The sequence below is a fragment of the Sceloporus occidentalis genome, unplaced genomic scaffold (genome assembly GCF_023333645.1).
Source record: "Sceloporus occidentalis isolate IW3139 unplaced genomic scaffold, rSceOcc1.0.p SCAF_19, whole genome shotgun sequence".
Lineage (NCBI taxonomy): Eukaryota > Metazoa > Chordata > Lepidosauria > Squamata > Phrynosomatidae > Sceloporus > Sceloporus occidentalis.
The window spans coordinates 14,014,466-14,027,020 of record NW_028316999.1 but is presented as its reverse complement, the minus strand read 5'-3'; the positions used below and the strand labels follow the sequence as shown (position 1 = coordinate 14,027,020).

The following is a 12,555-nucleotide window of genomic DNA, read 5'->3' as shown; positions in this document are numbered from 1 at the left end:
ATTAGATTGAATGCATTTTGGGAAACAAAGAATATTCCAAAGCATACATTTTAAAAACGAGTACTGGTTGACTAGAATTAATCTGAATGATGTCATAAATTCTTCCTGGGCTAAACTGGCAACAAAGAGATGTTTCAACTAACTAAATATGCAGGAAAGTTTTCAACCGGTCTATAGCTTTAATATACTTCCTGAGTTTAACAGTTACCTAGAAAACAATACAGTAATTATTCAAGTAACTTTTCATTACAAATATAATAATGAAAATTAACAGTATTATAACAAAGAAAATGTATGCATATAACCTGCAATGATTCTTTTACATTACAAATTTTGTAAGAAAATAAGATTTTGTACATAATAGGAAAATATGAACCCCATCAGGAAATCCAAGTGAAATTAATATTTCAATGATTGAGAAGGCTTTGTCCTCATTGTAATATGCAAAGTCAAACTTACTTGACATGATGTGAAATAGCTGATGGAGGGATATTTTAAAACTACTGTCTAATCTAACAAAAGATGTGAGTTAGAACAATATGTCTGTAAACATGTACAGAAAGTAGGACTTTTCATAATCTACCCGTCTGCATAATGACATTCAGAGTCCACAGTTGGCATAATGGAATGCAGAAAAATATCTATATATAAACCTTTGTTTATCCATATGTTCCTTACAAGCAATCAGCATAATATAAGCACAAAGAAAGTACAATTGCAGTTGAATATATAATTATTCTTTAGAAGGAAGACAAAATCATTCTCTGAAAGGAAATACTTGTTCAGAGGAAAAGCCAAGGTCTTGCAGAAATCTAAAATAAAGAACAAAAATTAGGTATAGTTCACTGGATTAAAATAACCAATAGATGCCTTATGAATGTAGCCCAAGCACTAAAATAGGAAAAACATGTAAATTCCTGTAAATGGTAAGGAGGCATCATCTTGACATGCCAAATATGTAACTACCCCATACAAATGTATGTAAGAATATCAATATAATGTTTTCTCAAACTCTGTTTTTGTGGTTAGATCAGTGGTTTCTGACCCAGTCCTTAAAGAACTTGAAATAGAACACAGAATTTGTCTTCAGGACTTGGTTGGTAACCACGGGCCTAGATGACCTTTAAAGTGTTAAGATAAAATTTAAATTAGCATACTTCATAAGAGATGCACCTATGTAATGTATCATTACATTTACAATGCATATTGGCAGGATACTTTCTACTCATATATAAATTCTGATACAGATTTAGAAGTAGTTTATTATATAACCTAGCCAGATTTAACAGTCTTGTTTTTTACATGCCTTCAATTCCATTCCTGGAATAAAACGATATGACTAAAGAGTACAATACAAATGATAATATGATTTTGAAATGATAACAATGTTTTGAAACCAGTAAAATGAAAAATATGGGTGTATGCAAGTATTCAAATAAAATCATAAGGATGTGACAAAGTTAATATTTATGCACCATAGCAACAACAGTATATTAAGCTGTTTTGCGGTTGTTAAGACTACAGAAGATGTTATGGCATAATTAATTCTGAATGTCTCATAGATTCTTAAACTGAAGGAAGTTAAAAATACACCTGTAGATATACAGAGGATCAGGACTGGAAATGTGACCTGAAATGTCATGTAAATTTATATAATTTATTTGGAGGTGTATTAAAATCTGAAAGATCAGTCATATAATTGTTATGTGCCTCAGGGCAGAACAGCTTCTGCAGTAAAGAAGAAAATGCTACAAACATCCGTCAGCACCAGCAAGTGAGATGAAATCTTGTGATCACATAAGCACCTCTCTGGGGATGCCGCTAGGTGCTATTGTGGTACAAGAAAGCAAGAAATGTCATAATAAATATTGCAGGAAGAGCAGAGAAAAACATATTCGTTTTTGCATACTTAAATATGAACTGTTGAATCTACGAAACTATAACCTTTAAAAAAAACCTCAGTATTGCTTCTCTGTTGCAATGTACCAAGAAAATGTCTCGCATGAATCATAAGCTAGCCCATAAACATTTAAGAAAAATAAATATTGCGTGTAGCATGGGTCATCAGGGTTTGCAGTCATTACCGTGTTCCTTGATCAACAAATCCATCGGGACCACAGATACATATAAGCACTTTGGAGTCTCTTTCACTTCTTCTGATAGTGTCTGACAACATCTGCAATGATATGTGGCCCTTATATCCATTCCATCCATTGCTAGGCTCAGAAAGTACAAACTGGGCTTCAAATCTGAATGAAAATAACAATAGTATGATTAAATATTACATCGTTAAATGCCTGGCATAGTTTAATGGAGATGTGATGGGTAGAAATACTCAGCATCACATTAATTATTTAGACCGAAACACACAGCAGAACAATTGACATTATCTTCAAATATTTCATTATTTCTATTTTCATTTAACCTGTAAAATAACTAAAACCTCCAGTGCCCTTCACAGTGGTTCTCTTGGGCTAAGATAATGTTACTCCAATTGTCTTGGTTGACACTGGAACCTTGGTCTGTTTTGCAGGCTTTTATGTAAATGGCACAGACAGGGATCCTCTGTTCAGCCCAAAACCCAAACCAAACATGGGAAAATGACAGTTCATCCAATGAACCCATAATATCGGGAGGTAGCTGCCTGCTTAGAAGCCACACACTTGTAAGCTTAAATGTTCCCAAAATTCCTCCTGCAGCTGCTTAGCCACAACAGACATGTTATTGTGCCTCTGGTCACCTCTTTGTTTTTCTCCAAGTGGAAGGAATGGTGTTTGGTCACAGAGCCATCTTTAAAAGTAAAATAGGACTGATAAGCCTTTCCCAGGATACCCACAACTACCCAGTCTCTGAACCCATTGATGGAGCTTCATTCTTGGAGATGCAGTGCAATGGAGGTGGACACTGACTAGCTATTTCACAGTATTTCAAGTTTTTTTTACACAGCAAAGATGAGCTGGTGGCTGTACAGATATCAACCTCCATTGAAACTGTTGTGGCCCTCTAAGGTAAACCTAGGCCCAGGGAACATTTCCCTTTGTCCTTGGGTAAAAAGGGCCCTGCTTTGCCCACCAAGTTCTGGCACTGCTTGCCCTCTTTGTGACATTATATGGGCTAGTCATGCTCCTTGTGAGACCTGTCCAACCAACCCAGCTTCTATATGGAAGAGGACAGCTATTCTGGTCCCCAGATACATTCATAACAGATTAAGCAGGAAACACATGCCCACACAACTAGCAACCCAGATGGATCTGTGATCAGGTGTCAGCCACAAACCATTATCCCTTCACCACCAAATGTTACAGTAGGAACTATGCATTCCAGTAGATAGCATTCTCCTGGCATCCACCATACCCACATTAATGGATCAGACCTCCAGATAGTGAAGCGTGATTTACCACTTCAAAGGACATATTTCCAGAGTCCAGTGGTGGCATGCTTTTCACTACTCCAGCTGACACTTGGGATTGCGCATAAGGATCTTCGGCTTGTGTGCCGCGGCTGCTTTACCATGGAAACCCATTTTGTGAAGCTCCCAACACACAGTGCTTATGCTGATGTTACTTCCAGAGGCAGTTTCAAAGTAAGTGATGCTACAGAGGACAGGTGATCTGTTTATGCTTCCACACTCACCAGTCCTGCTCTATAAGAATGTGTGGTCTACTGCTATGTGGCTGAGTTTTTACTCCTTGACACTTCCATTTCAAAATGATAGCACTTATAGTGGATGGGGCACATCAAGTAGCGTCAAAATTCCCCAAACTGACTTGTGGCAACCTATAATAGTGCCCTGTATAATGATTCTACTGCTAATGTTTGTCTATGAAGATAGCATACCTATCTGCTTGATTTTATACCTGTTAGCAATAGATGTGGCTAAAACACCTAAACTCAATCAGGGGGGTGTACACATACTTTTGGTCACGTACGGAACAATCTCATAGATAAACCAATTAATTTAAAAAAAATTTGCGGTAATACATTTTATTTCAACATAAGAAACAAATATCTCAGACTACAGTTCCTCTGGCAAATTTTGGAAAAAGGTTTCTCTCTTACATGTTCTCTGTTTTGCATAGAGCTTAGGTTTGAAATTGCGCTTGCTACTTTTCTGCGGGTTAGTAGGAAAAGTTTTTCTCTTCGCTTATCGTGGTTTTTCAGCAGGCACATTATGCAAGGTACATTACAAAGTAAAAAATTAACAGCCCAGCAGAAAAACAGCAAACGCTATGAAATATCTTGGTTTCTAAGAAGGTAAGGAAAATGACTTGTTAACCAAGGGCAACATCGCATGAAAACACATGAGAAACAATCTAACTAGAGACATAAGAAGGCAGACAACTATATGCTACTGCGTGTTCTATTAAAAATAATTTCTTAATTACTTTTTATTTTTAAACTCACAATGAATAGACATATCCAGCTGATGGTGGTATTTCTAAAAATACACCTGTCCTTGAGCATATATAGATGTATGACGGTATAAGTCCTTAAGGGATTCAATATTACCGCCTCCACTAAAGGCAAATCATTATTACACTAGAGATTTCTCATACATAAAATATTTTTTTCTTGTCAGATATACGACAAATGTCCCTGCATACAATTATATACCTGAAATGAAAACAAGCCAAAACAAAGAGGGTTTTTTTTTTTTTATTTCTAATATACTTTACCGCTTATCTGTTACACAAAGTTTGTCGATTTGTTCTCTCCATAAAATATCATCCTCTGTTTTGTTGAAAAATATCAGCTTGACTTTTCTGAGGGTGGGGGATTGGGGGTGGTAAAACAACATTAAAATAAACAAGTTATTTTTTTATTTTGGCATTAAAACAATACAAAAATAAAATCCACTAGGCAATGTCACTTAAAGGTCAATGTGAATTTCATTTATATAGGAAAAATAGGAAAAAGTAACATTGCTGTATAAAGTAATGAGCTTTTCATTAATGTCGATTGTGTTATATTTCATTTTGTTTCAATAAACTTCTTTTATCTGCAGACTTGGAGGCTGCCAGTTTTGTCAGTTATATGATATTTCGGGGGGCTTTCTCAAACACCACTCTGAGCATGTCCCTGCATACCATTATATACCAGAAATTATAATTGTATAGACCTATACACTTCAACCACTATAGGTATGAAACTTCGCAGCAGAAAGATAAGCTAAATAGACCAATAATGTAATAATCCTCTTGACTGTTGAGCACTAGTGCATAATAACTGCGCTTTTGCCAATCTATATAATAAGACTTACCTGTTGCTACTGAAACAAAAAAAACCCGACTTGATAGAAATACCATGATCCATACAAAGCGTTCACTAAAATATTAGGTGCTGTAATCAATTATCTGCCATGCTAACATAGCACATTGTGCGCAGCAATTATTTCTGCAATACTAATGATTTCATACCATGCTTTTCAACAACGTATTTATAAAGTCTCTAGCCTTTGTTGTAAAAGTTGACTGTTGCTTACATTGAACATTTGCAGAAATTATGTATGCCCTTCAAGATTTGGTACTTACAGCTATACAGCTAGGTCTCTATAACAGTATACTGTATGAATGAACAGACATATGAATGAACAAGTAATATTCACCTGAGGTTTGAAACATTATGTAAAACATGCCCCAGCAGTTGTATCATTGGGGTTATACCAGTTCCTGCTGACAAAAGAAAGACATCCTCCACGTTTACAGTCTGGGACATCCTGAAATCTCCCTGAGGGCTGCTGATGGAGATATAATCACCTGTATAAATGGACAATAAATAAACACACCACTCTAATGCTGATGAATTAGAAAGCCATAATAAAGATGTAATGAAGTGACTTAAATACATAGAGCATTAACACTACGAAAGTGTGTGTGGTTAATTCCAAATATTAGCCAAAGATAAATGTCCAATTTAAATATATATATATTATATTCATTGTATATTCACTAAGCCATAGGTTTGCAGATGGGTTAAACATTTCAACTCCACCAATATGCATTAAGAACAGCTCCTGTGAACACTATACATTATGCCAGGCTAACTGATTTGTAACTATACATCATGTGGGGCTAACGAATAAACAGGCCTAAGTCTAAGTGATACCAAAGAAAAATAATCTATAGCCAAATTCACTCATTGCAGCTTTTAGTTCAGGTATTTTCCTGAACTAGATTACCTTTACCCAAGGCAGCATTCAGTTAATGGAAGACATTTTACTTTAGGTAGTATTCAGCAGCTATTTCTGCTGGTTTGACTTCCTTTTCCCAAACTAACAAAGATATAGTTGTGTTACAAAATACTTTCCCCATATTCATTCATGTTCTTCACACTGCTTTTTAGTCAGATCATGCTGTGGGTAGTAATATATATATATATATATATATATATATATATGTATGTATATATATATATATATATATATATATATATAGGTAATTAGAGAACAAATGGCACCAAAGTCTGATGATTGCTTCATTTATTTGATGTAGAACAAGAAATATACTTGTTTTGAGATTATTTTTCTTATGTGTTAAAAGACTTTAATAAGCAATTGGGTTTTAATTAGGCCAGTCTTACCTAAATCAAGTGTTGAACCTGGCCATTAGACTGGAGGTGTCAACACACAAGGTTCCATAGTCAAGAAAGGCTCAAAAGATTTTCTTTAGGAACACTGCAAAGCAGGTGTTCATCAGTCCAGAATGGGTTACACAGTCATCCTACTCAACTACTGTCAGAACTATATTTAACGGATGGAGAAGGTTTGGGACAGCAGTCAACCATCCCAACAGGGGTAATAATTGCTAAAACAACTCAAATAGCAAATCATAAAGTCATCCAGGATGGCAAAATGCCCCTAAAACAACATAAGGGATCTGCAGGACTCTCGTGTCAGCTAAAGCCAGCGTTCATGACTCCACCTTCAGAAAGACACAGGATTCATAGGGCACCAAGGCAGAGGTCAATGCTCTCTTAGCACCTTGAGACTCCACAGCACGACTGGAAAAAATGTTTTGTGAACTGATGAAACTATGGTTGAATTGTTCAGAAAGAACACGCAGTACTATGTTAAAAAAGGCACCACTAACCCACTTGAGATGATGTTGAATGACCTCAAGAGAGCCTTTCACACCAAACATCCAAAGAATATGGCTGAGCTTAAGCAGTTCAGTAAGGAAGAATGGTCTAAATTCCTCCCAAGCATTGTGAGCGTGTGAACATGTGTCTTTGTTTGGGTACGTTAATATTTGTGTCTAGTTGTGTTGACTATCTAGGTATGATTATGTTGGTATCTGCTTGTGTATTTTAGTGTGCGCATGTGTGTTAGTTTCAAGTGTCTGTGTATGTTCATCCTTAGTGTCTAGTTGTCTGAGTGTCTGTGTGTTAGTGCAAGTATCTGCATGTGTGCGTCTGGTTGTGTGTTAGTGGGAGTGCTCTGGATCCGCCCTTTGCTCAGCAGTAAAGCTGGGAGCACCGCAACAGAGCAGTAAGACAGAGGCCTTGTGCTCCCATCACAGGACATCAGCAAGGTAAGTGATGGGGAGAAAAGGGGAGATATATTGTGAGAAAGGGGAGATATAGTAAAAATGGAAAAATAAAGAAAAAGATATAGGGGAGAGATGATGAAGAGAAAGGAAGAGGAGATATGGCGAGAAGGGGAGATAATTATAAAGAAGAGAGATGGGAGAGAACGAGAATTCAAGACCGGGATTAGTGGCAAAGAAAACAAGAAAGGGGAGATGAAGAGAGGGCAGATAAAGAGGAAATTGAGAGATGAGATAATGAGAGATGGGGAGAAGGGGTTTATGAAAAAAGGGAATGATGAAGAGAGATGGGAGGAGGGATAAAGAGAAATTGGAAAGATGAGATAAACAAAAAGAGGAGACCTGGTGAGAAACAGGGGATAAAAAAAGGGGGAGAGATAATAGAATAAAGGGGGTTAGGAGAAAAAGAAAGCGAAGAGGAGGCTAGATAAAGAGAATGACCAAGACAGATAAACAGAAAGAGGAGAAATAAGCCAAAAGGTAAGGGATAGTGAAAAAGGAAGAGGTAAAGTAAAAGAGGAGGAGAAATAAAGAGAAGGATGAGGAGAGAAAATATAGATACCAGACATAAACAGAAAGAGAGAAGGGGAGAAATAAAGTCAGGGACAAAAGAGAGGTGGGAGGAGTTCTGAATGCTGGGGCACGTCCTATGTGTGCAATTTGGGTGCTGGGCAGTTTTGTCGACGCAATCTTGGTGCTGGGGCAAGTTCCATGTCTTCAATCTGGGTGCTGGGCAAGTCCTATGTGTGCAAAAAGGATGCCAGGGCTAGCTGGGGTGTGTGACCTGTGATCAATGCCTGCAATGTAGGTGTCATGTGTATGTTGCACTCACATGACTCCGCCTAGGGTGACATCCTTGCACCAGCCATGTCCATCTGTAAGATCAACAGAGCTCTCCATATCGCCCTTGCTACAATCAACTCATCCTCACTTAAGTAGTCTCCTTCTACTGTCTCTGCTCTCCCTCAAACACTAAACAGATTGTAAGCTTGCAAGAGCAGGGCCCTCTTTTCTCTTTCTGTACTATTATCTTTAACGCCTGTTAATAATATTTAAATTGTCTTAATTCCAGCGTTACGGAATCTGTTGGTGCTATATAAATAAATATAATGTAATATATATATATGGAACAAACACTAGACAAAGCTGGTTCAGTAGGGGTTGTAAAAGAAACTGCATCATGCATTTTGTATTTGTCAACATAAAAATGCATTCTGTAGGCCACACTAATACTTAAAAAATATAGCTTCAAAATAACAGAAATATGAAAATAATATTAACCTTACCTACTGCCAAGTGATCTATTTGTGGAGAAAAACATCCATTGGGATATATTTTTATCATTATATATAAATATCGACTATGGTGGTTTGGTGTCTTCTGGTGGTCCAATACTAAGCATGGTGAAACTGGTGTATATGGTTTCACTACTTCTACACCTGAAATGAAAAAAAAAACAGTTACTTGCACTTGAAGGTCTGTACAATGTACACAATAATCCACAAAAAACATACAATTTCAGGTAGGTTTTTGTGTTCGTCTTTTGATTTTTACTTTTTACATTTCTAAACTAGGCTCTATCCAACCAGTTTCACATGTTAGACAACAGTTAGTAAAATAGAGCAAACTGACTTGGACTGGCCTTCTGGAAATCCAGGGAAAATACCAGGTAAACCAAAGACTTTCAGATACTGCTGCACCAGCGGTAGATTGGGTTGTGCAGCCGCCGACTGGATAAACAGGGCCACACACTGCAAAGTAAATGTAACTTGCATCCACGCTTATGCAGCCAGACCCTGCTGGCTTTAAAGTGTCAGAACCCCTTAGTCACCACCACTCTGTTTAATTTAATTTTTATTGGGGTTTTCTCATGTTCACTTTTCATGATATTATCAGTTACAATAAGTCATCTCTACTCTGGACCTGATTATTAACACGTTTTCACCTCACATGGTATAGTTGTAAATGCAGGCGAACACGTCAGCCATTTTTTCCAGGGTAATTTTCACATATTGCTGACCAGCGCATATAAATTGCTGCCCTGCACCAAGTGGGATGTAAAATCTTATGGATGGGAACCAGCTTATCAATTGAGTTATACATCTAACAAACTGCAAGGGAGCACTTACCTGTGTTGGTCAGCAATGGGAAAATTATTGGTACTCTGGAAAACATGGCTGAGAAAAGCCTGTGTTAGGCATGGGAAGGGTTTGGCATTGGAAGGGTTAACCTGATCAGATGCGTTTTTACAACAGCTAGTCCTCTTAAGCCACAAAGACTGACCCAAAACCTTGTACATACCAGAGCTCTCCCATAAATTCATTCTGGTTCAGTCTCAGTGACCATTAATGGTAACTCCCCTATGATATGGAATTTAGGGTGGTGGTCTTCTATGCTGGGTTTGGGTCATCTTGAGGACACAATGAGATCTGTCAATCTTAACAGATGTATGTTAAGATGTAGTTTGGTATGTGTGTGATACTAAGGGCTAGGCCTGGGACCACGGGCGTAGGAACCGGGGAGGATGGATCCCCCCCAGGAAATCATGTGGGGGGGACCGATAATAGAGAAATCCCCCCCAGGGCTGTAAGTGAGGCGAGTGCCCTCGGTGCACAGCTGCCCGATCAGCAGCTGCAGCGTGCAGGACTGGTTGGGGAGATCACGGATTTCCCTAACCAGTCCAACATTAATGTAACACTCTCTGTCACTGAGCGCCAGGGGATGGGATATGACGTTTATATCCCAGCCCCGGTGCTCAGCATAAACAGCTGTGCGCAGCCGCACTGCACTGAGAGTGAGTGGCAAACCAGAAGGAAAGGAGGAAGAGAAAGCAGAAAGGAAGAAGAGAAAGCAGAAAGGAAGAAGAGAAAGCAGAAAGGAAGAAGAGAAAGGTAAGAGATGTGAAGAACGAGGGGGGGTCTGATGTGCAAAACGAGGGGGGGGGTCTGATGTGCAAAACGAGAGGGGGGGTCTGATGTGCAAAACGAGAGGGGGGTCTGATGTGCAATACGAGGGGGGGTCTGATGTGCAAAACGAGAGGGGTCTGATGTGCAAAACGAGGGGGGGTCTGATGTGCAAAACGAGAGGGGGGGTCTGATGTGCAATACGAGGGGGGGTCTGATGTGCAAAACGAGAGGGGGTCTGATGTGCAAAACGAGGGGGGGTCTGATGTGCAAAACGAGGGGGGGTATACACAGTGTATATGTGAGCAGTTTATGTATGTTTGGGCAGGCGTGTATAAGGGTAGTGCATATGTGTGAGTACTGGCAAGTGTGTATGTGCAGGCAATTGCAGCGTATATATGTGTTTTTGTGGGGAGGCATGCGTAAGAGCAGTGCATATGTGTGTGTATGAGCAGGCATGTCGTACTTAAAGAGAAGAGAATGATTCCCTGTAACACATGTTTAACTCAGGGGCACCTAGGGTTAAATCCAGGCCTATTTCTGGTTAAAATGAGTGTGTGTCACTGTATGTAGCATTTGGACACAGGAGAATATTGCGGGGTGCTACTTGATCTAGGGCATCACTAATACAAAGCGCCACGTGTTAAATCTAGGGGTAGGCAGAGTAAGTGAAGGATGTGTTTGAATGTGTGTCTGGGTATGATAGCGTATGTTTGTGGGTATGTTATTGTGCACATCTGTTTTAATGGGTATGTTAGTATGTTTCCAGGTGTGTTATGGTGGGCATGTGTCTAGGTATATTAGGGTGGGATTGTTTTGGGGTGTGTGTGTATGTTAGTGTGTGCATGTGTATGTATGTTATTCAAGTGTTTAAGTGTGTGGATATGTTCCTGTGTGCATGACATGTTAGGAGTCTTAGATGGATCCTTCAATACATCATAGTAGTCTCTGTGGCCGTGTCCAGTGGGGTCCATCCGTGGTTGTAAGATTTTTCTGTTTCTGTGGGAATTTTCTCCCATTCATCTAGTAGAACGTTTTATGAGCTGAAGGTGATATACCAAGACATTTTGGAGAACACTATGCTTCTAACTTTGTCGGAACAGTTTTGGGCAAGGTCCTTTTCTATTCCATCATGACTGTGCCCCAGTGTACAAAACAAGGTCCATAAAGGCATGGTTGCAAAAATTCCCCACATAAACTCTCCAAAATCTTGTGGAAATCGTTCCCAGAAGAGTGGAAGCCGTTATAGCTGCAAAGGGGGACCAACTACATATTAATGTCTATGTATTTATAATGCAATGTCATAAAAGCCCCTGTTGGTGAAATGGTCAGGTATACCCTACCAGTAAAAATGCTATCCCCCCCCAGATTTTTAGGGGTTCCTATGCCCATGCCTGGGACGTCTCTCTGTGACAATGGAGGGGCGGAACATCTCACCAGGGGATAAAACTGACTGTTTTTTGGAAAATCGGAGAACCTCTTCTGGAACTTTAGATGGATTTGGAACATCACTGGAAATCCTCCAACTCAACAAGGACATTGAGGTTCCCGCAGATGAACTATATGGCTTTTGTATCATTAGGTTTTTCTCTGTTTCTCCTTGTTTTATTTTTCAAAACTGTATCTATGTCTCAATTGTTATCACCTTTGTTCATATAATTTTTGTACATAAGCACTGTGACATTAGTCAGATTAAACTACATATTAACCCAGTGTCTGTCTCTGTGCTCTAACCGAACTCTACCTTTCAGAGAAAGCCAGAATAAACCACATCACTTAATTGTTTTAGTAAAATTGGGTTTTATACATTTTTGATCCGTTCAATGTGAAACTGGGCGTTATTGAAATGCCCATAAGCTGTAGTCAGCTTCGAACATAGCTTGGTGGTGACAGTGTATTACGTATTATAAGCTTGGTGTGGTTTTTGTGGTGTGTTAAGTGTGTGACCAAAGGTGCTGGTATCGTTAACCCTTGCACACCCACACCCTATGTGTCCAGTTATCCAATAGAAAACCGTGACATGGTCATCCAATTGTAAACATGCTATCAAATGCATTTTACTGTACCTGCAGGGGTGTTATGCCATTCAAAAGCAATGAACCAAGGGT

General features: G+C 38.9%; 1 protein-coding gene across 1 annotated transcript in view; it reads right to left on the bottom strand.

The window, feature by feature from the left end:
* Nucleotides 1-757: 757 nt before the first annotated feature.
* The window catches only part of LOC149302477 (cytochrome b5 reductase 4-like), a 72,811-nt gene continuing 61,013 nt past the window's right edge, over nt 758-12,555 (bottom strand). The window contains exons 12-16 of the mRNA XM_089482658.1: nt 8,831-8,983; nt 5,606-5,756; nt 4,677-4,763; nt 2,085-2,249; nt 758-812 (exon numbers count right to left, since the gene is read on the bottom strand). Coding sequence (XP_089338784.1) covers nt 758-812; nt 2,085-2,249; nt 4,677-4,763; nt 5,606-5,756; nt 8,831-8,983 — 611 coding nt within the window. The remainder of the gene's footprint in view (nt 813-2,084; nt 2,250-4,676; nt 4,764-5,605; nt 5,757-8,830; nt 8,984-12,555) is intronic.